General features: G+C 50.5%; 3 protein-coding genes across 5 annotated transcripts; all 3 read right to left on the reverse strand.

Moving 5' to 3' along the window:
* Positions 1-1358: 1358 nt before the first annotated feature.
* On the reverse strand, positions 1359-5837 carry PSMD3 (proteasome 26S subunit, non-ATPase 3). Its single transcript, XM_075774960.1, has 12 exons — positions 5588-5837; positions 4652-4842; positions 4287-4424; positions 3914-4050; positions 3615-3805; positions 3356-3459; positions 3150-3264; positions 2828-2947; positions 2618-2721; positions 2155-2310; positions 2002-2052; positions 1359-1883 (listed from the first exon to the last, which is right to left on the reverse strand). Exons 1-12 carry the CDS (start codon positions 5751-5753, stop codon positions 1806-1808), a joined length of 1551 nt encoding a protein of 516 aa, XP_075631075.1. The 5' UTR covers positions 5754-5837; the 3' UTR covers positions 1359-1805.
* Positions 5838-6360: 523 nt separating this feature from the next.
* Positions 6361-12522, reverse strand: GSDMA (gasdermin A). Of its 2 annotated transcripts, none has more exons than XM_075775226.1 (10): positions 12378-12522; positions 11215-11472; positions 10843-11053; positions 10133-10298; positions 9944-10037; positions 9105-9152; positions 8676-8830; positions 8102-8252; positions 7769-7842; positions 6361-7198 (listed from the first exon to the last, which is right to left on the reverse strand). In XM_075775226.1, exons 2-10 carry the CDS (start codon positions 11426-11428, stop codon positions 6962-6964), a joined length of 1350 nt encoding a protein of 449 aa, XP_075631341.1. In that variant the 5' UTR covers positions 11429-11472; positions 12378-12522; the 3' UTR covers positions 6361-6961. The 2 variants fall into 2 exon arrangements, with proteins under 2 accessions (XP_075631341.1, XP_075631340.1); XM_075775225.1 differs by lacking the exon at positions 12378-12522 and adding an exon at positions 11615-11804 and having other exon boundaries at positions 6817-7198.
* An 806-nt stretch (positions 12523-13328) lies between these two features.
* Positions 13329-24559, reverse strand: ORMDL3 (ORMDL sphingolipid biosynthesis regulator 3). 2 transcript variants are annotated; one of them, XM_075775546.1, is made up of 4 exons: positions 24400-24559; positions 19541-19747; positions 17920-18071; positions 13329-17785 (listed from the first exon to the last, which is right to left on the reverse strand). In XM_075775546.1, the coding sequence occupies exons 2-4, from the start codon at positions 19712-19714 to the stop codon at positions 17650-17652; spliced, it is 462 nt and encodes a 153-aa protein (XP_075631661.1). In that variant the 5' UTR covers positions 19715-19747; positions 24400-24559; the 3' UTR covers positions 13329-17649. The 2 variants fall into 2 exon arrangements, with proteins under 2 accessions (XP_075631661.1, XP_075631662.1); XM_075775547.1 differs by having other exon boundaries at positions 19541-19741; positions 24400-24519.
* Positions 24560-24953: the final 394 nt, after the last annotated feature.

The following is a 24953-nucleotide window of genomic DNA, read 5'->3' on the forward strand; positions in this document are numbered from 1 at the left end:
AGCTGCTCCCACTTCCAGCTGGGGAAAGGAACCCCCCGGCAGCTGCAGTCAATCCATGAGCTCCTCCCAGGGCCTTGCCTAGCACCAGACAGGTGTTAACTCTGAAACCTAATGATGACTTCCCTCCCCAGGACCTGGCAGCACTAAGTGTCCTTCCCTCAGGCTGCATGAAAGGACCTCAGCAGCAGATCCTGTTCATGGGATTTCCTGGGAGAAACTCCCCTCCAGCGCTGCCTTTGCCCTCCCCGGAGCCAGGGGAAGCCAGGATCCTTCCAGAGTGGGTGGCCATCGAGGGCTTAGTGTGGCGTGTCCGAGCGCCTGGGGGCTCACCCTATTCCCCAGAGTGGAGCTGCCATCTCAGCAGGTTGGTGCTTTCAGGAATTGGAGTATGTGGGGGGGTTGGGACATGAATCAGCGCCTGATGGGGCCCAAAGCCCCTGTCAGCTTTCCAAGGAAGGAAGTGGTGGCTGGACCCGAAACCCTGTGGGTGTTGGGGGGCGGGTGGCGGAGCTGGCCCAGCACAACCACACCCTGGGGCTGGCACTGGGGATTGTCCTGGGTGCCTACCCCACTGCGGTTCTACCTCGTGGCTGTTCTTCCTGTCCACAGGGCCTGACCCGGCCACCCTGGGCCCCTTCCTGGCACCTGCAAATACGAGCGCTCCCAGGGCGTCGCTGCGTCCCCCCGTGCTGGATCCGGCACCCCCCGGCACGGCCGGGCTCTCGCCTTCACTGCTTCGCCCTGGCTGCTGGGGTCTGGCCCAGGGACCCCAGGGGTGTGCCCAGAGCAGAGACAGGCCGCGTCCAGCACCATGGGGCAGCCCCACGCTTGACCCTTGGCAACCAGACTGTCATGAGCGTGCCGGGAGATTCCCAGATTTCCCCAGAGGATGAGCCCAGCTGGTCCCAGATGCTGGTGGGACCCAGCCAAGGGGGCTGCATGTCCCCGTCACTCCCCAGGGCCAGTGTCTGTGGGGTTGGGGGGCACAAGGAGGAACCAGCCTGTCCCCCGTGCGTTTCCCGGCAGGGTGAGGGGCTGCGCAGCCCCCGGTAATCCTGCTCCAGCCCCTGTCTGCGGCCATGGAACAAAGCAGCTTTTGAGAAGCAGGATCCCGGCCTGCAGCAGACCGTGTCTGGCCCTGTGGCCGCTTCCAAGCCACAGGTGCCCCCAGCCCCACTGGTCCCAGAGCCCCCAGCACCCCGAGCTCCCAGCACCCTGTCCCTGAGCTGCTGGGGCCAGTCCCAGCCCTGCTGGGGGTCAGCTCCAGCCCTGGAGGGGTCTGGGCCAGAGCCGGCCCCAGTGCCAGGGAGGGGAGCAGCTAACAGTCACAACAAACCCACGGCAGGAGCAGGCCAGGCTGGTGTTTTTCCAACTTTTATTTTAAAAGTCATAATTGAAGCTTAACAAAGTTTGACCCCATTATTGTTGCAAGAGCTGGGGGCACCCACGGTCCCTGCAGAGCCATGCTCCTGCCCCCCACCCCCGCCTGCCCTGGCCCCGCTTCCTTGGGAGCTCCCAATTCATGGGCTCGTCTGCACCTCCGCTGGGCTCAGCGACGACCTTGACCACAAGCAACCTTAAAAGAATGTTTGTTTATTGGGGAAGGGGGTCCTACCGTGGGTGGCAGGGGGGTGGCAGGGCCTGTGGCTGCGGGCCCAGGGAACCCCCGTGTCCCCCTCCCACAGTACGGACATGCAGATATTTATAAAAGAAAGGCAGACAGGGGACCGGGGCTGTGTGTGGGAGCTCCGCTCAGACAGCATCTTCCCTAGGGACAAATAAAAAAATACAGCCAGGCCAGAGGGTCACGGAAAACCGTCGTCATCGTCCTCTGCCATCTCCTTTGCGAACTCCAGGTCCTGCTGCTCGCGCTCCCGGCGCTCCTGGAAGGCAAAGGCAGAGGTTGGTGGCAGCTGGGGGACAGGAGCTGCGTCCTTCCCGTGGCCGCTGGGCTGCGGCACGGAGCGGTTTCCGGCAGCAGAGACCCGGATGAGATCTCACCTCTGCAGATTCCAAGTCCTTGTTGTAAGATTTGGGTGGGAACCTCATGGCCTGGAAGAGAAAAAAAAAAAAAAAAAAAAAAGAGAGGAGAAACTCTGAGCTGAGAAACGCCTCCACCCTGCGTCCCCTCGCCCGGGGCCCTGCCGCGCTCACCTTGACGGACATGTTGTGGATGTCGAGGCAGAAAGAGATGCGCTGGTGAAACGCCAGCTGGGGCTCTCGGGTGGAGTAGATGTCGATCATTTCCTTTGACTGGACGTAGCCCTTCTCGTGGTTAATGCTGGCCTCGATCACGCCGTCCCGAATGGCCTGCAAGCCGGAGGGCACGCGGTCAGGGCACCCGCTGTCTCCTCCGAGGGCTGAGGCAGCAGTTTAGGGTGAAGGGAGGAGCTGGCCGCTGTGACAGGAGCGGTGGGCTCAGGACACAGAGCATGGAGAAGGGACTTGGTGCCCTGAGCGTCCCCAGCAGCCCCAGAAGGGGCCTCAACCTAAAACCAGCGACCGCCCCGGGGAAGGGAGAGCTGCAGGGACGGGGCAGGAGAGCGAGGCCGGCTGTGAGAAACGGGGGCTGCGGGCGGCCCGGGGCCCAGAGGGACGGCATTTGGTAGGCAGCTACCTTGGCGACAATGAACTCCGCGTCCTCCGGACTGTCCAGCTGCAGCTTCTGGGCAATATCGGCCAGGGAGATGCGAGAGTAGGAGAGGCTGATCATACGGACGCCTGCAGGGCAGGAACGAGAGTGGAGCCCCCCAAACCAGGCAGCCCTGGGGGCCACCGAGCCCACGGCACCGGCCACCACCCGACCACCACAGCGTCAGTCTCCTACCCGTCTTGATGACGTTGTGCCTCAGACGAATGATGAGGGTGTAGGTGCCGTCGGCCTGGAATTTGTCCCCAAATTGATCAAGAACTTGGTTGAACTTGGCCAGGTTCCCGGTCCTGACGGCTGGAGGAGAGGACGTGTTAACGGGGAAGGAGCGAGGGCCAGGGCACAGTGGGGGAAGCACGGAGGGCTGGCTCCCACTGAGGACAGAGGAGAGAAACCTCCGCTGCTCCTCCCTCCAGGGCTTCCCGCTCCCTCGAAACACGGGACGTCGTGCCACGACACCAGAGAGGGACCAAGCGTGGGCAGGAGCGGCTTGTCGTACCCTGAGTCAGGAGGAAGTAGGGCATGAGCGAGCGCTTGAGGGAGGGTTGTCTGAATTGGAGCCTGTCCGGGATCTCACCAAGCAGCAGCTCCACCACGATGAGCAACTTGTGCACCTTAAAGAGAAAAGAGATTGCGAGTCGCCACGGGTCCCTTCCTGGGGAACCGGGAGGTACCGAACCCCAAAAACTTCCCATCCCCGCTCACCGTCTGCTTGAAGCCAACAGCCGTGTGCTGCGGCGCTTTCCGCAGGGCGTTCGTCATGGTCCTCCGCGCCTCCGAGTACTCCAGCTGGATGGCCTTGATGCGCCCTGCGTTCACACGGGGCAGAAGGCATTTGGAAAAGCCACCGAGCCAATCCAACCGGACCCGTCAAATCCTCAAACAGATTTTCTGGAGAACCAGAGCCCTCGATCTCGGGTGCAGCCTGAGCTGCTGGCGCCGTGCAGGACCCTCTGCATCTCACCTGTGTAATAGAGGTACCGAGCCCACTCGTTGTTGTTGGCCTGCTCGGGAAACACAGACTTAGAGACGAGCTTTTCTGCTTGGTCATAGAGGTTGTAGTGGAGATAGTTCCTCAGGAGCAGGTTCAGGAGGGTGGCCTGCCCATCTGCATCGTGGCGCAGTGTGGCTGTCCGTAGCCGGGCGTGCAAGAAGCTGCGGGAAAGGGAGAGAACATGTCAGGGAGGAGGAAAGAAAATGCCTGGCTCACTGGGGCGCGCGGGATCAAGCTGAGGGAGAGCTCGTGCCCAGGACCCGCCCTACCTCCTGACCACGTCGAGTTTATTCAGGAATTCGTAGATGCGGGAGTGGTAATAATAACATTTTGCCACCACCAGGTCAAGGGCCCGGCGGTTTTGGGAACTGATCTTCTGCATCAAGTCGTCAGACACTTTCTGAGCCTGCAGGAGGGGAACAGAGGTCAGAGCAGAGGAACCGCAACCTGGGAAGAGCAGAGAGACTGCCAGGGCTGGCCTGGGCCCAGAGCTGCGGGGCCGAACCTCCAAATACAGCTGAAACAAAGCAGAAAGTGCGAGGCCACAGACAGGCAGGTCCCCAAGGCTCTCCAGACCTTGCCCAGTGCAGGAGCACCACACGAAGAGCTCGGCTTCAGAGCCGGTGGCTCAGGAAATCTCACCTCTGGGTATCGCTTGCTGTTCATCAGGTAGATGACGAGCAGCAGTTGGAGGTAGGTCTCCACTTCTGGCAAGAGAGGGGCCGAGGCCGCCTTCCCTGTCCGCGGGCGAAACTGCAGCTCTGCTTCCGTGTCCATGGACTGAGGGGAGAGAGATGCAGCGCTACAGTCCCATCCCAAGAGCTGCAGCGACCCATCTCATCTCATACGAGCTCGCAAGCAGCCAGGCTGCCTGTCCCAAGCATCCCCAAGCTCTTGCTGTTTCTGGTGCCCTCCCGCCCCGCACAGCGGCGCTCCGGAGGCTCCTCGGTGCGGGAAAGGCGTCCCCACCGCAGGCGGTTGCCTCTCCCCATCCCCTGTTGCCGTACCTCCTCCAGGAAGCCGAGGAGGAATTCCCGCATGGTGCTGTTGGAGGTGAAAAAGCCATTGATGGCTTTGTGAAGCACGTTGGAGTTAAGTCGGCGGGAGGTGGAGGGCAGAGCCCGCAGGGCACGCAGGACGTAGCGCGGCTCCTTCCCCGACACGGCCTTCTCCAGCTGCTTCACGTGCTCTTTGATATCTGCAGGAGCACAAGGGACGTGCCGTCAGCCCGAGGGCTCTGCCGAAGGACACACCAGAGCGAAGCCGGTGCTGGGATCCCTCCAGGTACAAGGTGTCCCGTCCTGCTGTTGGGTCCCTCTGGCTGCTCGTGGGACCGGGGCTGCGTGGCCTCAGTGTCCTGCGTGACCTGACCCAACCCTGCGGCTGGAGAACACCCCTCCAGAGGTCCCTTCCCGCTCGTTCCCCCTGTGGGCTCCAGCTGCCCTCTGCAGCCCCGTGGGGTCCCACCGCAGCATCTCTGCGGCTCCCCTTGCCCTCACCTGCCCCTCACAGTCTGTCCTCACAGGGACCCCCCCAGGGGTTCCCCAAAACCACGCCTCCCACCTCCCTTTCCCTCACAGCCCTCCAGCTCCTTTTCCCCACTGTGAGCCCCCCGGTCCCCTCCTCCAACACACCTCACAGCACCTCTCCCCCGCGTACACCCCCCACCTTCCTTCCCCCGCAGCACCCCCACACTATTCCCTTGTTTACACCCCCCCCCCAGCCCCCCCCCAGCCGGCCCCGGTCCTTCTCTCCCCCGTGAGCCCCCAACCAACGCCCACACCGCGGATCCCCATTACAGGGACCCCTCTCAGCTACCTGCCCCCCCCCCCCCCGAGGTCCCCTCTCCGGTGGCGCACACACCCACCCACCCCCCCCCCGCACCCCGTTCCCCTCAGCCCGGGGCTCCCCGTACCCGCCCCCCCCCCCCCCCTTCCCCTCACCCTCCAACGTGATAGCGTCAAGCTCTCGCTGCGGTTGCCGCTCCCCGGCCGTTTCAGCCGCCGTCGCCTCCTCCTGCATCTCTACGTCGGGAGGGGCGGGCGGCGGCCCGTCGGGGGGGGCCTTGGCCTTGTCGCCGCGGCGGCGGGACGCGCCCTCCTGCTTCATGGCCGGGCGCGGCGGGCCGGCCGTGACACTGCAACAACCGCGGGGCACGCCGGGAGTCGCCAGGCCCGACTAGCAGCACCGACCTTACTGCCAGACCCGCTCGGTTGAGCACCGAGCACGGACAACGTTCGGCTTCTTCCGCTTCACCCGCTCGGGTGTTTCCGACAGGTGCTCGGGTATTTCCGGCAGGCCCTCGGGTATTTCCGGAAGGTGCTCGGGTATTTCCGTTCGCCGCTCGGCTGTTCCCGCCTGTTGCTCGGCGCATGCGCGGGCGCTCCTCGCCTGCCGCGCTGAGGTGAGGTGCGATGCCCGTGGTGCTGCCCGGGCTCGGCTGTGGCCTCTCTCCGGGGAGCGGCTGCTGTTCCCCCGCACGCCTTTGAAGGGCTCAGGGTTGGGCTCCCCTTGTGCTGGCAGTGCCCCTGGAACCATTGGTGACCACCCAGGTAAGCAGCGCTGCCCCTTGCTGAGGGCACCCCCTTCCCTCAGCAGCCTGAGGGACCTTCCCAGGCCTCAAGGCTGTGTGGAGCTGGGCCTCCAGGCAGGCAGCACTGCCAGGTGACTGAAAGTACCTGCAGATTAAAATGTCACTTTTAAGAATCTTCAGCTCTTCAGTAAGAAGTTATTCCCTTTATTGATAAAGCAGTAACCAAAGTATTCTTAACATTGTTCTAAAATGTTGTAATTTATTCCTTGCTGCTGCTGGTGGGGTGTTTGGTGGAGGTGCTGTTTTACCAGGTGTGTGTTGTTAAAATGCTCAGATCCCACAGCTTTCTAACACTTCACAGCTTACTGAGCCACACCTGAATCATGGGTGTAGACCAGGGTAAGTGAATTATTGCTGATTTATCCCTTTGTGCCTTATTGATCACACAAGCAGCTGTGTGCTAGCACTTTTTTAAGAAAACCAGGATCACATAAAGTGTAGCTGGCAGGCTTGTAATTATTTGGGCTAGTGGATTTTTCAGTTGGCACTTTGCATTCATATAGGGGAAGGAAAAATCAATTTTGGTATCCAGCTTGTGGCTTCTATAAGGAGTTTTCTTGCCTTAAGTTTGCTTTTCCTACTCACCTCAGTGCAGTACTGAGCATTAATAAGGAATACGTCATCTGCGTAGGGATGAAGTTTGGAGAGAGAAACTGGCTTGCAGTAAGAGACTTTCTGATATGTTAACAAGTAAATCATCCCTCATGGGGGACACACCTGTAACCTAATCTGAGTTACTCAAAAGATTGAGGACATACAGAGACACATACAGGGCTGCTATGGCTGGGAAGGCTTCTTCTGTATGGACAGCAGATCCGTCTTTCTGGAGCTTCACTCCACTCATTTCAACCATTGCAATGGTTAATTGTTGTTCCTCCTCTCGTGAGAAGGAGAGCAAGCTGGCATCCAGGCTGAAACACCCCTTCCTGTGTTCTATGTTGTGTTCCAAGATGCTCTCAACCTTTGCAACAGCACAAAAAAAAAAAAGCAAAATGGTATTTTAATGCTCCCATCTGTGAAAGTCATTAAGTAAGTAAATGATCACTTTAACTTGTGAGGTGCTTTACCATTTACAGGCACACTAAATAATCCACAGTTATATACGGGGCTTTTCACCCTGAAAAGACTATCATGCTTGTGTATTCAGTTCCCAGTTTCTTGTGAATTAGTTATGTTTAAGAGATCAAAATTGTAGTGTGTTTTTGTGGCTTTTTTTTAAATCTGCAGCTAAAGAAGCCAGAAAATTCTGACTACCCTTTCAAGCAAAATGGTAGTCAGCTGTGTCCAATATAATGTTTATTATCAGCAAAACAGTTGTTAGAAGTCTTAGGTCTTCATGTCTTGGGGTGATTTCTCTCAAAGTGAATATTTTGATCCCTGCCAAGTTTGAAGCAATTATTCCTTCCCTTCTTCCCAGTGTTACCTTAAGTTGTGATACTGCTACCTATATCACCATCTAAATGTTGCTTTACTTAAAATAACAGCCCCCTGCCCCTTCATTTTGAGCCAAATGTGATATATGTTCTCTCACCAGCTTAAGCTGTTGGGACACAATCTCCTCTTCCAAGGACTCCAGCAATACCAGCAGCTGATCCTCTGTTAGCTCTGCAGAATTAAAACAGATTTGTATCAAAACCCCACAACCGATGTTCCAGAGACAGCTGGCGAGATGTGAAGGGTGACCGGCAACTGTTTTGCAGGGCGTGCCCATTAGGTCAATTGTTCACACAATCTAAGAAATTGTTTTATGTAAATCCTCTGCAAGTCTCTCAGGCTCTATAAGTTTTCTATATGCTGCTAGTCTTGGTAGGAATATATTCTAGTGCTACTGGATTTTTCTATTTAAATGGCCAGAGAGCCTTACCATCTAATGCATCAAGAGTGTAGGTAATAGCTCCTGTCAGCTGAAGGAGATGATGCCTTGAAGAATCCTGTAAGCTGCTCAACAGGTCTTTTAAGTCCGGGCTTTCTGTTTTCAGCTCAGAACTACCAGTTTCATCAAGAACCGCTTCCATCTAGGGAGATAAGGAAAAGAAACATCAGGATTTAAGAGAAGAGGCTGCTGCTAGTCCCTTCAGTCTAACTACAGGAGCATGTGAACAGTCATGTAATGTGTCTCCCCTCCTTAAGCTATTTGTGAGGCTGCAGTTGAGGCTTTAGCATTCACACTGGCTCCAATTAAAGATGGAGTAAGAAATATAAATGGTTTGATACCATCAGGTAAATCTGCTAGGCTATATTCAGGACATATTTCAGCAGTTGGCTCTGTCCTGAGCACTTTTTTCTCTGTATGGTGATGGAGAGCAGACAGATGTGCTGGGTGAAGGATTTTTGGATTGACAGTAGTGGCACAGGAGAGATGACTTCTGGGGCAAGAGGGTATGATCATGGATGTCTCTGGATTTATAAATCCTGGCAGTAAGAAGAACTTTGCTTACTTTGTGGTTCAGCTCTTCAAAGAGGTTTCTGTCTCTCATCACAGCTTTGATGGCTTTTAAAAATATGACGAGCAGACTGGAAGACAATTTGGAGAGAATTTGACAGTTCTCTATAACTTCTACCTGCAGTGCTCCTAGTTTTCCTTGTGATAAACCTGAAAACCAGAAGGAGTCCAAATATGTTACTTGTAAACCAGGCAATCCCACCAGAAGTTCCCTGGCACCCTTAAACTTAGAATTTGAAACAGTTCTATGAATATTTTCAAAAGCATTATGTGATTGAGTTGGACAGTTGTCACATCTCAGATAATAGGCAGTAATCTACAGTAACACATCACTTTTGGTGGTTTGTGTTTATTCTGGGAGATTCCGTCTTACCCAAAGGGGGTAAAAATAGTGCAAGTGGAAGAAGCACAATATGTTGCTTACCATCAGATGCAAACGAGAGTACCTTCTCTTCTGGGAAGTAGTTAAGTTCTGCAACATGATAAAAAAGACATTGCTGACTTAAAATCTATCCAGCTTGAAGTGTTTTTCTTTTTTTTTTTTTTTTTAACCAGAGTTGTTGTTTAAGTCTGAAGACGCTGGTATCCCAGTCCTGAAATCTCACGTGCTAGTTGTAGGTCAGACTGGTGTTTGTACTCTTCTCCAGTGCATCTTGTCTTCTGCCTGTTTATTTAAAACTTGTTATTCCTGGGCCTCATTCCCTACTGTTGTGTGCCTTATGTTAGGGTCTGTACTGGCCAATGTGTATGTTAAAATACAGGTAAATTAAAATGACAACTTAGACTCAACAACGTCCATGTAGACGTGGGAAGCACAGGGCATAGGGGAAGCAAGCCAAATGCAGTCTCCAAAATCCTGGAGCAGGTTTTGTGGATCTCAGTCCTTCCTTTACCTATCTAGCATAAGCATCTTTTATGCCAGCGTTCCCACTGAAGGCTGTTACCTCCCTGGCTCTCTTCTTCTGAGTAGGAAAAGAAAAACAAACCTCTACCCTCCCTGTTGTTTTTCAACAGGAGCTCTGCAGTTCCTGAAATTTAAAGCTGGGACTTCCGGTGTCCCTCTTTTATTTCCTTACCAACCCCCCAAAGCTGCATCTCTTTCCCAAGTACCTCTTACGTACTACGTACACTTTTTCCAGGTGATTTGTCACTCGTGTGTGTTCATGCCCTTTGCAGATGAGCTAAGGGTTGCCATGAGGCCGAATGATACTTCAGAAAAATGTTTTTCCTCTTAGGAGTTGGTAGTTTCTGAAAGTTACTTACCCCATGATCCATCACTAATGTCCAGTTGGATTGCCCTGAATGCCAGGGTGCAGCCTTTGGGTATAATTATGCCTTGTTTGTTCTCTCTGGTGCCCTGGTTGGAGAAGAAAAAAATAATCTGTTACTAGTTCTGGATGGCATGCAGATGTTCAGGAAGGACTGAGTCCTGAGGCTGAAGAGAAATCAAACCTTTGCAGTGAGCTTGGCATAAAACTGGGTCTTGAAGCCCCCATCTGCCTCGGTGGATTCCTCGTAGATGGCCTCCTCCAAGGTTTCTACTGTTTCTTGAACCACGTATAAATTTTGTTTTGTTTTCTTTAGCTGTTGAATGAAGGCATGATTCATGTTCACTTTTCTGAAAGAGAAAAAGGGGTGTGATATCCTGGCTGTTCTTTCTGTGAGTTATGACAAAAGTACTGTAGTCTTCTCAGAGCCAGAAGCCCTATGCTTCCGGTCACACGAGTACATGGAAATACCACAATTTCAGGGGCTTCTTGGGGGGGAAAAGGTGGCAGAAAACAGGCTGCAATTCTCGCTGTCCTCAGCACGTTCCCCTTCTATGTCTGAGGGGGACCAGGGCAGTGAGGCCTGGCAGGTGATCTGTCCTGGTCTGTGCACTCCTCTCCAGGTCCAAACCCTGAGAGAAGATGGCTTGACTCGGTGTTGAGGTGTTCCTGCTTTCTGAATTACAAAGAAGCCTATAAGCATTACAAAGCTGTGTAAGGAATCTTTATTGCCTCTCTTTCCTGTCCTCCAGAAGTATGCATAGTTAGGGAGAATGCATGCTCTTGGGTCTTAATCTTGGTTTTTGGCTGTTGAAAAAACATAGTGTGACCTGGTGTGGGGTAGGGAGGAGGATGGCAACCAGAGGGTGTGTTCTCCCTTTGTGTCTGCCTTACCTTTCTTTTTTCAGTGCCTCAAGCTTTAATAGTGGTATGTCGTTCTTCTCCAGCTTAATGGACCACCCTTTGGAAAAGGAGGCAGCTCCTCTCAGCTCTATGATTGCATGGTCAACACAAAGGCTTAGATTCCCATCAACTCTGTCACTGATGGTTTTTTTGAGTGTAAATTGCCTTGAAACTTGACCACCTCCAGTGGGAGAGAGGGACTCTGAAATAATTTGATGCATTAGCTTAAGCACGATTACAGACTCAATATTATAACTGTTGTGCACACAAGAAAGATGAAATGTGGTAGAGTTCAGGCACAAATAATCCAAACAGTTTGTCTATGGAAACCATAAACTTAAAATTGATAAATGTGGGGTTTACCTGTACTTTTATTGTCTTCCCCAGGCAGCAGCACATCGTTGAGTCTGTACCCTGTCCGTTTGTAGCAGGGAGATGGTTGGAACATGGCTTTTCTTTTTCTTTTCACTAGACAGAGAGGTCTGAAATGTTCATGGTCTAAGATGCTGTGAACTGGGACCAGGTCTCCTTTTGGGTCCATTTGCTTTACTATGGATTTGGTGACTTTTTTAAACATTCTGCTGTGGCTGGCTGAATTTTTGAACCAAAGTGTATTTGTGCCTTAGGGAAGAGACAAGACAAGTTAAGCAAAATGACTTGAAATACAAGCAGAAGGCTGTAACAAAATACTGTTACTTTTAATTACTAAGAACTTTTAAAAAATGATAGCCCAAAAAAATCCTATACCAGTACAAGGACACACCTTTCCCAGGACTGCGTGTAGGGAAGCATTTGAAAAGGTCGAAGTACAAGCTGTAGCGCACGAATGAAGTGTGTTTAGACTCATCCCCCTTTCCTGTATAACTCCCAGACATCGTGTGGACTGAGAACACAGCTAGCAGTTTCTGAGGGCATTGATCTTCAGCGTTGGAGTCCATTACTGATCATTCAATTAAGATATTTTGTTGCATATACCATAATTACCATTACTAAACTAGGCATTTCTCCTTAACCTAAGACCTATCGTGGTCCTAAATGCTTTAATCTTTAATTAATGGGTTGCCCTGATGTAAGTTTAAAAAGAAAAAAGCTTGAGCAATTCGTTGCTGGTTCTTACTGCTTTGGTGTTTTCTGCTTGCATCTTGTTGCCTAGCAGATAGCAATGGTTTAGCATTGTTTCGAAATAGAGCATTAGAGAAATTGTTTCGTAAAAGTCTTACTGCAAGGAAATGAAAGTGCTGAGGGATGAATGCTGGGTTGAAGGAGGAAGTAGAGGAGCTTGTTCTATGGCAAATCTCCCCCAAAATATAAAAAAAATCATCCCAGCACAGCTATTTGGGTATGCCCTAGTGCTCTGCCTGTGTCCCCTGCAGGGGAGAGCTGGGTGTTTGAGGCAGAAACAAAATCACCTCTTGCAATGTGTTTTTGCTTGAAAGTTTCAGTTTTGCTTCTTGCTTCACCTGGTGTGTGTGAGATGTGATGAAGAATAACTTTCATTTGCAAATGAAAAAACTTTCTGTACTTACTGAGAAGAAAAGCGTGCAGGTCTCTTCCCTCTTCGGCACCCTACTTTATCAAGTCTTGTTAGAGAAGTTATGCTGATCCCTGTTTACAGTTCAGATGAGGGGGGTGTGTGGGATATCTTCCGTTTCTCTAATGTCCCGTGGGAGTCTGAAAAAAGAGACTGACTTAGTCCGATTCTTTCAGAAAGTGGAAAGACTGTCACATCACAAAAAATGGTGTGTTGTATGTGATGGAGCTGGGGAGGGGAAATAAACTTGTGTACTTAAAGTGGGATCATTTTTAATTCTAGTAGTACCTGCAGGACTCATTCCCTTGGGAGGCTTCAAAAAGATACAAAAACTACACAAGAACACTTAGCAGGGAGTTTGCTTCTTACCAAAAGCTCTTAAAAATGTACTTGCCTGTTTGTGGAGCGAATGGCTTCTCATCTGTGGGTGGGTGATGTCCAGAGCGGTGTGCTGTGCTTCTGAAGTGATAGGACCTCTTTAAAGCAGCAGGGCTGGGGAAATGTTTTTTCCCCTGCCTTACTTCCTTATGTCTAACAGAATCTGCCAAATGCCCGCTGCTTGCGTAATTCTTCCTCTGTCGTTGACCTGAGCTGCTGTTGTGATTTGTTACAGTGGCTGTGGATAACTTGTCCTACAGGTGTATGATTCCTCTAAAATTTAATTTCTAGCAGGGTTCTGGTTTTCATTTATACTTCTGATCTGTTAGGATGAGGAACAGTGTGTTCTGGGTTAGGATTTCACTAAACCTGTGAGAGAGCTAACTAGGTGTGGTGTAGACAAGGGGGCAATATTCTGTTTCTGGAGGCATTTTTATTGTGGGCTGCGAGCTCTGCTTTACTGCACTCTATCACTTGGTGGGCTTGGAATTGCCATGTAGTGTTCATTTGCTGTACTTGTTTAAAAGCAAAACCTGTCCGTGTGAAAATTCAAGGACTCAAACCCAAGTTTTTACATGAATACTTACTTTATTAGTTTCTCTTAGAATACTGTACAAAGGAGTAATAAAAATATTCACACTTTATTTTAGAAAGTTCTCTACATGAGACTTCTGTATACACAGCAAAAAAGAAGGGCTACTGGAAAAAAACCCTAAAACTTTGTACAATGTCAGAATGTTCCATTAAAAAAACAAACCAACTAATTTAGCTCACTTAAACTGATCCAAGGAGGATACGTATACACAAACACTTGCATGCTTAAAAGATATTATAGGCAATGATAAAGCAACTTAAGTCACAATGAGAAATATTAATGTGTTAACAATGGTAACCAGCTGCTGTCCTCTTTCCAAGGGCCAGTACCATGCTTCTATTAAAACAAACAAAATTAAACAGTGATTAAAAAAAAAAAAAGTCCTTGGGAATTAAATAGCCCCAGATATCTCTCTTTGGGTTTTTTTTTGTTGTTTTTGTAAAGGCTTTTTCCTGCAAAGGGTTGGACTGTGTGACATCCTGTTAGCTATGTTAAACGAATTGCCAGACAGGACCCCTAACTGAGAAACATCAGGCTGTTAGTACTTGATTGTTGTCTGACTGTCAGGTGCAGTGACTGCCATTCTGTGTGAATACACGTGTGGTCTTGACAGTGGCTTAGAAGAGGCTTTGCCTGGGACAAGATGGGGCAGAGGAATGGCTTGGCTTCTGCCAGTGCCTGTGAACGGTTCAAGTGGTGGTTTTCAAAAGCTTTTCTCCTTCCAGGCTCATGGCAGAAGAAAAAAGAAAAACATTTTAAGTACCTACTTATCCAGTAATTGTTTCTCAGTCACAGGACCAGCCATTCCCCCTAGTCACTACAGGAAGCCAGTACAAGTTGGAGAGGAAAAATCTGGCAAGTGTGATGTGATCAAAATACCATTTAAAAATCAGTAACAATCAATTATCTCCTTCACGCAGGTACTTGGAGAAGATTCTACAGTCTAAAAGAATGAATGGACAGTCTTTGCACTCACGTCCTGGTTCTCCACACAAAAGGTAGGCTTTGCTCTTGGATCACTGCTAAGCTAGCTGCAAGTACACATCTGAAAATCCCTCATCCTGCCCAATCTCCCTTTTCTCAGAAATCAGTTATCCCATGAGAGTGTTAGTGTTTTGGCTATGCTCCTTAACTTGTTTGCGTGCAACATTAGCCTTCCAGTTCTGAACTCACTTCTTTGTGAATTTAACAAATGGAAATAAACTAGAAGTGGGTTCAGTACAGAGTTCCAGGAGACCCAGAACTGTCGGTTACTTCCACACCACTGCGGTGGTGTGGTTCCAACTGGAAACTTAGTTGGGTACTGCTCGCCTCTGTGAGAACGACAGGATGGAGCCATGCAACTGGTGTACGAGGGTGGCTCAACAGGCAGTACCCGCAGCTTTCACTTAAAACTACCTCAGGTACACCTAACAATTAGCAACTGCAACTGTGGTTTAATTAACTTATGGTTTCTTTTCTATTTTTTATTTATTCTGATACCTACCCTTAAGATGGATCTTAAGGAAGATGCTATCAGATCTATAATTATTCAAGTAATTATTAATTTTATGTGATACTTCACACACCATGCTATTAGCATGAAATCTTTCTTCAGCTCTCTTGCTACTTTCCATATTTCTCCAGTTTTCATTTATATTTCCCTTGATTGGATTAACTGTATAAGTCCAAGTTAACTTCAGTTATTCTGTGGTAAAAATGCTATCCCTGTGTGGTAAAGAATGTCACTTGTCATGTAACACATCTCTCTAATGGCTATTTTTTAATCATTTGTTTGAACAAGGTAAATCAGAAAAGCTTACTATTATAATTAAGGCTTTGCCTAACAAGCAGTTTTAGACTTTAGGCTTTAAAAACTACCTTTTTGAGAAGTTTATAATCCCATTCTGTTTTACAGTTGATCTTTAATTTAACAAAACAGAATCAGATGTCCATAGGTGTTGGTTAACAGCACAAACATCTTCAAACCCTCAGCTGCTGTAGTGCCAAGGCCTTCAAGGAAATTGTGTGAAGTGCTGTACTTCATGGAGAAGAGCTCCAAGATAAATAAATACTTTTCCTTCCTCTGGAGATTTACCGTTGCCATGTAAGTTGTGTCTGCAGGCAGATGTTCAGATCTGTTAAGCAACATACAGTCTGCATTACGGACACAGCCTTAGCCATCCTGCTAAGGACAGACTCCACAGCTCTGAGGGCAGCAGCCTTTCCGTAAGGATTCTAGGCGTTGACACTGATTTCTTAGTCATTTCAAAGGTACTTAGCTGATTGATGAAATATCTCTATTTTGAAAACAATATTTTTTTCAAAAGTCATTGTCTAGTAGCTTAAAGAGTATATTAGCTTTAGGGTATATAGTACCTTAACTAAAGCAGCAGTCCTTAAGTCATGGGAGTTAAAAGGTTTAACCCCCGCCATCAAGTAAATTGCGTATCTGTCAAACTCCCTCGCTGGAGAACAGCCAGACTCTATTCTCTTTCCACCTTCTTGAAAACTTCCTTTTCACTTAAAATATTTCCACCTTTCAAACATATTAGGTAATGATTCTCTATGCATTCCAGCAGCCCTCTGAGGTACACTAAATATTTTTCCCATCTCTGCAGCAGTCTGATAGAAAATTTCAGATAGAGAAGTAAAGCAGCTTGCCTAAATTATGCATGGAGTAGTACTAGATCTTATATGCAAACCTGAAGCTCCCCTATCCATGTCCTATGCTCAGACCATCAAACAGAACTCAACAATATCCACTATGACCTCTAAAGCTAGAATTGGCTAATGCAGGAACAAAATTAGCATATTTAAAATGTTTATACCATTGTCAAAAGTGTGAGACGATATAAGTGCTAAAACAACAAAAATACAGGCTTTCATGAGTTTACAGGGGAAGCATAAGGAAAAACGCGTTGCATCCGGTACGCAACCCAAAAGAAAAACCGATTGCTTTGAACAACAGAAAGCTATCTCAGCCAGGAAATCTAAACCTGCAAACCTACTTTATTTAGGCGCTAATTTTATGGGAGAAAGGCTCAATTTTGTTCCTATACTAAATAATCTATCATCTTCAGTGACCCATTGCATCCTTCTGCTGGTCAATTCAGTCTGCTGCTGGTGCTGCTCGTTAGTATTGCTCTCCTGCAGCGCCCTTGCCAGCGGTGACCTGAGGGCTCAGGGGACGCTGCCGCAGCGCTTGTGTGTGGAGCTGAGCGACAGACTTCAGGTAAGCCAGAAATCAAACACTCACTTGCCTTGAGTCAGATACTGAGCTAAGTCCGCTGGCAAATCTGAGTAACGTACACGCAGACTTAAGAGACCAAGGAGCTGAACTGAGGAGATAAATTCCGATTATCGTCACTAACAGATTATAGCAAGCAGCCATCCATCTCTCACCTATACCAATCCATCTTCAGTTTCTCCTGTGCTCCCCCAGTCTCCGTGTGCCAAGTAGCTCAGTGGCATTTGTTGTCAATCGCTAAAATAACCTGTGTCTCAGTCCTTAATCCAAATGCTGTACTGCCTGAGCACTCGGTGTGCTTAAAAACTAGTGGTTTGGGGTGGGGAGCAGAGTTAATCAGGCAGATTCTGGTATAAGCTGAAAATAACAAGTATGATTTTAGGATCTATTGGCCTTTTCCCTGAACCATGTGAATGGTACCGTAGAAAACTGAAAGCTTTGTCAAATTGCAGGTCATTCCTTCCTGTACTGTTTTTAGTAAAAGAACTTCCTTTCTCAGTGGTGTAAGATTGCAAAATAAAAATCTGTCATTCTCTTTCCCCCTCCCACTCCCCTGCCCAAAAATGGAACTCAAACCCTGAAACAATCAAGTATTGGGAAAGTCTGGCTGTATCCCTTTGAATTTCCCCTACATATCACTTAAAGCACCTAGCTTCAGAAAGGGAAATCTATTTTAAAGTGCATTTACCACAGCAATAGTACCAGCCCTAAAAGCTTTTCCCCTCATCCCTATTCTCATCATTCAATGTCTGGGATAGACGAAAATCTCCCCAGAATTCATCCTTGTTGTACCTTGAAGTTTCAGTTTATCTGCATCTATTTATGACACTGGAATAAAATAAATCCAGTGTCATGCATCCTGCTCCGCGCTAAACTCTACTCTGGAGCTTGTTTAGATTTATTGGGCATGAGGATCCAGCATGCGGTATATGTCTATTGGATACTGCATTTAAACAGCCGCTGTGAAATTATATCCCAGTGTGCGTGGGGGTGAAGAAACAGGACTAGAGAGAATGAACTTCACCCTCTCTCCTGCTCCTCTTCAATTTGCTCCAGCCACGCAGTTCAGTACTTGTTGATCCCAAAGATCCGGACTCCATGAAACTGAGGCAGTTTGGGGATCAGGACGCTCATAAGGGAGATGGTGTTGATTATGAAGTGTATCCGGTCATACTTTGTGTAAAAGCTGGTTAGAAAATACCTGGAAGGGAAGGGAACAGAGGGAGAGAGAGGGGAAACTGAATTACAGTGCTTCATAGTTTTGTTTCCCAGGATGACACATGCAGCAGAAGCAGTGATGGGCGCAGGCGCGTGGGCAGCACCCCAAGTACTCACAGGACAATGGGCATGATGGTCAGGAACTTCCGCGATGCTGTGAACTGCACGCCGTAGTCCATCTGCTCCCAGTGCGTGAGCAGCCGAGCCTTCCCCTGGTCCGGAGTCTCAAAAGGAGTTCCTTTCACGGTATGTAGGAAGATGTACATACTCTGTAGTAAATACAAATGCAGGGTGAAGCACGCAGGGTTCTCTACGCCCCTCGTCATGCCCCCAGAAATGTTCACTTTCAGCAAGAACAGCAGTTGCGAGAGCTTGCACCAGCGTGCTGTTCCACTAGAGGGACGTGTCGTCGCTGCTGGAAAATACGCTGTGACTCGTAGTGGCTAACAAAGCAGGGAGAGTTCGGGAGGAAGGCCGCTAGCTGGAGCTAGCTCGGGCTTGGCTGTTACATGTGAGGCCTTTCCTTCAGCTCCTGGGCATGAGCCAAGAAGGTGGTTGCAAGATTACAGCCCTCAGATCTCTGGAATCAGGAGATTAGTGTGGACTCACTGGACCGTGCAACAGCAACACTAACTGCTTTCTATAAAAGTGCTGGTAGAGCTGTAGGCAGCAAGGGCCTGGTACCGCTCTGATTGCGAGTTAACTTCTGGAAGTGGAACACAAGTCACAGATAAACAACAAGTGTCTGGCTACATCATGTCTCTTAAGTACAGCTACTGCTGGCCTTTAAACTCCTTTCTGTTCCCAGACCTAATCATTTAAGCTGCCAGAGAAGGGGAAGGAGCTGGAATAAAAGCAGGCAGCTTGTGAACTGAGCCCTCAGCAGCTCTAGTTGGTGGGTTTGTGCACGTTTGGTGGTTTGGGTTTTTTCCTGCTAAAGATGTCAATAACACGAGCCTGAGGGTGCCCAATAAGGGTGTTGGTTTTGTCTCTGGAATATTCTCAGCCTGAGATATTATTTAAAATAAAGAATACAAAATTCATTGCTGTACCTCCTGAAGTATTTTGTCCCCTATGCATGAGAGCGAATGGCTGCTGAGAGGTCTGCTCCTCGGCTGTAGGACCCGAGCGTGCCAAGACTCGTGCAGTGGGATAGCGGAGGCACAGGGGTGAAGTTAAACACAGCGGCAGGTACCCCTCGTCTCCAGAACATGCGTCTGTCTTGTGCACCCCTAGCACTGACACCTGTTCATTTGGGTACCTGATCCTTAGATGGAGAGAATCTGTCCCTGGACTAATCTTTAACTTTAAGCAGAACAAAGTTTGCATTTTAATCTTGCTTGCTTTTTTTTTTTTTAAACTCTGAGGCCAATTCAGATTGTATCAGCCGAAGTGAAAGCTGCCACACCAGCTTCTGTGGCTTGTCACAGCTATTCCTTTGTTGGGGGTGTGTGACAAAGGGACTCACCCTGCAGGCAAATTCAGTGTCCCCACTGAGCAGCCTCACCAGATGTTTGCTGTCTCATCAGTACCTAGGCTGGATTTAAATATATGACCTAGAGGCAAAAGTGCAATCTGAGGGGTGGAGGTTGAGTAACTTACCCCACATCTTTGGAAATACAGAGAAAGGAATTGTTTCAACAAGAATCTTACTAGATTGCTTTCAAAAGAACAGCTGGTGTGGAGAGATTACCTCTTGGTGCCCTGGGAAGCCAAGCCAGCCACACTGCTCCCTTACCATGTTGTGAATGATGTTGGTAAGAGTCCAAACCACAGGGACGCTGAAGAAGGGGATGCTCAGGAGTACAACGTGCAGCAGGCCAATTCCAAGGACGTAGGACAACCAGATGCCCCGGCTGTTCATGACGCGGGTGTTGGGATTCACCTCGCTGTGTGCTGTTCCCACGTTCATGTTGACTCTTGTGTCGGCTGGGAACACCTGAAACTAAAGCAGAGTCAGGTCAGTGCTGGGGTCGTGGTAGCCCTCTGTCTGTTACCCAGGTAAGCACAGCAGCGGTTGAGCACTGTCTTGCTGTTAAGCAAACCTGAAATTTTTTGTTTGCTATAAAAATCACAAGTCAGTTCATTTCTCTGCACTTCGTTACTGCCACTTGTAGAGCAGACGTTTCTGAGGAGAGAAGCTAAATCCGGGAGTGGTTGAGATCTGGGAATAATGTGTGGGAAGCCTGTCTGTGACAGAAACTACCTGTGATCTGCTGAAATGTTTTTCTGGAACCAAGATGTCAAGGTTCAATCCCACAATTGCCTGACAAGACTCAAAATTAATACTGTAAGTGCTTTTCAAATCATCACAGTGTTAATCGTGGAAGTGCTCAGCACATGAAGCTTCTTGCATGTTTATGGGTTCAGCATACCTTAAACTCAGAAAAGAGAACACAAGTATTTGCAGGGTAAAGGTATGGCAGATCTGTATCAACAAATTTCCTAATTAGTTCAACTAAATTAACAGGGTTCTGCACAGCTCTAGAGACTTGTTGGTCTCCTGGTCTGGCTTGTGTGTTTTGCCTTCCAATTTAAGACTTACGGAGGGGGGGGGGGGGAGAAGTAACAAAAAAATTCCCCCGCAGGGAAGGAGTGAGATTCTTCTTGAGGACCATGAAAAGTTAGAGCAAGGAAAAGTGCATTGGGAGGATATCTCAGTAACGAGAGCTGCAGAGGAGATGGCTCTTCTCCTACCTGGAAAGAACAGCTGCCATGTAGGAGGAATACAGAGAGATGTTTTTTTAAACAATACCAGGAAGATGAGGAAGCAAGACAGCGTCATCTCAGAGAGCAAGTCTTTGGAGTGGTGCCCTATGGACAGTGCAGGTATTGGAGCAGCTTTTTGGATTCTGCACCGATAGCAGCAGCAGGTATCGGTCAGCTTTTAGGTTTTCTGGGAAGATGGGTACTCTGGTTTACCTATTTTCCAGGGATTACAGGAAACAGCACAAATTAGAACTGCTGTAAAACTGAATAACTTTCCACCGACATCAGGGAAGGCCTTGTGTAAAATCATCTCTGTCCACATCCCATGGAAATGTCATTTCATTAAGTAATACTGCCTGTCCCTCCTTGTATGGAGGACCCCAAGGCGAGGGCTGTTTCCTGACATCTAGCCTTGTGGTTTTGCTGCTTTGGTTCCCACAGCTGGAAGACGGCATTGCTGTTGTCTCTAGCTCTCACAGTCTTCGGTCTCGGGAGGCGAGTCCGAGCCAGATCTAACATTACGCCCTGTGCATCGCTGCCAGCTGTTCCCAGTTCCCTTGCAGAGTGCTGGGCCTGGCTTGTTTCAGGAGTTGGCGCTCTCCCCTGTTCCTGCCCGGGACTAGGACACAAAGCAAACGTTTGACTCTGTGGCTCCTGGGATGTTCGCTGTAACTTCCAAGCCTCTTTCAACTGTGCTGGTGGCTGTTGCTTGGTGTTGCGGGCAGCTCCGATGAGAGTGAGTTGAACAGATGCTTACCTGTCTGTGTTACCCAGGTGTCAGTCGGGCAGGGGGTCATATCTGGAGATTTTTGTTACCAGAAAAGAGCCTTGCAAGTCTGTAGAGGGCTTGGCTTCTTGTCACCCATCTCCTGAGTCAAAGGATATCAGCTACTGCGTATTCCAGAGGAAAATCCTGAAGCTTGGTGTGGAAGGCAGGACTTGGAGCCGGAGTTCAGCACTTCAGTCCTAGCAGGGGGAGCAGTTCTGTCCTTAATCTGCTGCAATTCCTTAGGGCTTTCAGAAGGAAATCTAAGGGTTGTGGTGAAGCATAAGACGAGTCAAAAGTTGTATTGTTGCAACAACCACCAAAAAAAAAAAAGCAAACACCCCTGTGGAATGCATAAACAGGAGTGCTCTTTGCCAGACATAGGAAATAATTCTCCTAGATATTGGTAAGGCCTCAACTAGAATACTGTCCAGTTCTGGGAGGAGCTGGAGGGAATCCAGGGGAGAGCAGTGAGAATGAGCAGAGGTGTAGGAAAAACATGACCTACAAGGACAGACTGAAGGAAACGGGTTTGTTTAGTCTAGAGAACACTGGGAAGAGACGTGAGGAACAGTCCTCAAACGTTTACCAGATAGCTGTGCTGAGAAGGGAGACAAACTGTGTGGTGGAGTCAGCTGTGTGACTGAAACTTGGAGCACCTCAGTACTGCAGGAGGACTGATGTTGGAATGGATTGCCCAGGGAAAGAGATGGGTGGCCTCACTGGAGGCTTTAATGTTGAGTTTCATAAACAGTTAAAAACCTCAGATCCTTCTTTGGAAGGGGGGGTTGACCAGGTGGTCTCTTCAGGACCCTCTTTTCTTGAAATGAAGTCATTATGCAAAGCCTACACATGCTAGCAGCCCTTCTGCAGGCCCTACAGCTGGAGGTGCACCCTGCCTCTGCAGTTACAAAGTGCAATTTCCATTTGAGGACAACCATGGGTGTAATTTTCAAAAACTAACAAGCAACTTCTACCTGGTCCCCTCTGCAAATGAGGGCAGCTGTGAACCTGCAGCTGGGTGGCAAAGGGCCAAACTGAGAAGCAGTACATGAAGCAATTCTGCTCCCTGTGCCTCAGCTTCCTTGCTTCTAAAAATGAGTAGACAAGTGAAATGCTGGAACATGCAAGAGGTTAATTTGTTCTTGCAGGAGAGGTAGGGAGATGTCAAGCATTTGGTCCTACAGTGAGGAGAATTCTGCATGCTTCTCCAATTCTGTCCTTCCCCACCTTAAAAAAATATTTCATCTGCGAATCTTTTCCAGTTCTGAACTGGTGTCTGCAGCCCTTGCCCAAGCTCTTTGCTCACTTCAGATTGCACACACAGCTCTGCATGGTGTTGCAAAAGTCTGGCTGAGGGAGTGTGAGCTCTCGAAGCTCTGATCCCTACCCCCATCCCAGATCTCCTGTTGTTTGCTTTCTGATTTTTACACCAGGGATTTTTTTTTTCACCTGCAGGAAAAACAAGGCAAAACACAACAGCAGGAGGAACTCCAGCTCCCCCCCGCCCCGAGCAGCTGGCTGCAAAGTTCTGCTTTCCCACTTAAGCAGTGGGTTTTTAGGACAGAAAAGCTTTAATGTTTCACCAGACTTGAGTGTGAAGGTCGGGACTGCGCTGACGTTGGATGGTGTCCATCCAAAGAGGGGAAAAGTCACAACTGGCCAGAGGCAAACAGCATGCTGTGATGGTGGAGCCGAGCCCTTCCTCTGGCTCCATCCTTTGCGTCCTGTTCCCGACTTCCCGCCGGCTCCTGTCCAGCTCTGTTCGGAAAGACTCTTGTTCTGGGGCTCAGAGCAAGCGTTGGGGCTGCCAGCTCAGCATCTGGTGTGACAGCATCTCCCTGCTTCTGAGGAGAGGGGAAACAAAACAACGCCAGCGCTTTCCTGCTCACGTTGTCGTCCATCAGCAGCTGGAGGACCCACGACCTCTGATGACAGCCGGGGTGCAGGTCCTTTCCCACCTTTGTGGTTGTCCCCACAGGAGTGTGACTGTCTGTTCCTGTCCCCTCGCCCTTCAGGGCTGCTCTGACCCTGTCAGTGCACGTGACGCTGCTCTTCCCACAGCCCTTCTGGGGGGGCTCCAGGATCGCACCCCTGGCCCAGCACCCTGTTCTGCCTCAGCCCCTTGCAGGATCTTCACCTGGGCTGGTGGAGGGAAGGAAGGAAGGGCTGCAGGTGCTTATCTCGGTTGATCTTCTGGAGTGTTCCCAGAATGCAACTGATCATGATCCCACAGGAGCCTCTGAGGAGCTGAGATCCCTATCTCTGGCAGCAAGAGTAATCACCATCTCCCAAGCAAATAAATATTTCAAACCCTTCTTTGCAAGATGGCATCAGCATTTAAACCAAAGCATCGAGTACATCAAAGATGTTAGCAAACATGGCTGTGTTTAAAGGCAGCTGAGTGAGAGGTTAAACCAAGACAGTGCTGCTTTGTGTCCTGGTCCAGCCCTGAGTCACCTCCAGAGCTGCCAGGTTCCTCCTGGGGAAGCCAGGAGGGGCCGGAGCTGATGGAGCTGACAGGAGAGCAGCGAGGGGGGGCTGCAGAACTGTGGTGCAGCCCCAGGGAGGGGGAGAAGCGTGAGCCATCCCGCATGGGAGCGGGAGCAGCCAGGGCTTCGCCTCCCTCTCAGCCTTTCCTGCTAAATTCAGAGGGAAAGTTTTGACGTGTAGGGAAGGCTGCGTGTTGGGTCTCTCCGGGTGGACGTGGGTGCTCAGGGTCCCGGCCCCCCCCCCCCCCCCCTTACCTGAACACACACAGAGTGGGGAACGACCTGCACCCCGGGGTGCTGGGGCAGGACCCCCCCAGCCCGGCCGAGCCCAGCGGGACTGCGGGGGATCCCCCTCACCCCCTCGCCCTGGAGCTTTCTGGGCTCCATCTCAGCAGCTGGGGTTTTTTTTTGTGTTTATTTGGTTTTCGGGTGGTTTTGCTTTCGGCCCCACGCGAGGCACCTTCCCCCGCTGCCCCCGCCTGCCTCCCCGCGGGCCCGGGAGCGGGGCTCGGCCGCCGCCTGCTCCGGGGAGGGGGCAAGGCCTCCCGCCTGGGCCCGCCTGGCTCCGGGCCGGCCCCGTACCCCCGGGGGGAGGCCGGAGAAGAGCCGCCGCGCCCGGTCCGCACTCACCGCTGCTTTGCCCGGCTCGGCCCGGTTCGGCTCGGCGGGGCCGGGGCTTTCTCCGTCGCGCACCCCGCCGCCCCGGCTGCGCTCCCGGCGGGCACCTCGGCGCGTCCCGCCCCCGCCGCCGCGGCACGCCGGGAGCTGTAGTCCCGGTAGCGCCGAGCACCGGCGCCCTCCCCGGGAGAGGCCGGTCCTGGGGCGGGGCCGGGGCCGTGCTTACCGTGCACGGCGCGGGCAGCGAGCGGGGCCGCTTTAAGAACGGAGTGAGACCCCGGGGAGGGGAGGGAGGGTCCTCTGGCCCTTCACTGCTGTCCCGGGCTCCGGGCCGGTGGTTCCCCTGGCCACGGGATCGCACCTCTGCCCTCCCTGAGCCGGGGGAACGGCCCCAGGAGAGCGCTCGGGGCTGGAGCCACCCCGGAGGGCTCGGACCCTGCCGGGTGCTTACACCCTGCTCGGGAAGGGTCGGCCCCCTCCCCTCCCACTCTTCCCAGTGGAAAACCACAGCAGCAGGCGTGCAAGTGACCCGGGCCCGCCGGCAGCGTGCCACCGGGACGCCGGGG

This window comes from Balearica regulorum, chromosome 24 (assembly GCF_011004875.1).
Source record: "Balearica regulorum gibbericeps isolate bBalReg1 chromosome 24, bBalReg1.pri, whole genome shotgun sequence".
Lineage (NCBI taxonomy): Eukaryota > Metazoa > Chordata > Aves > Gruiformes > Gruidae > Balearica > Balearica regulorum.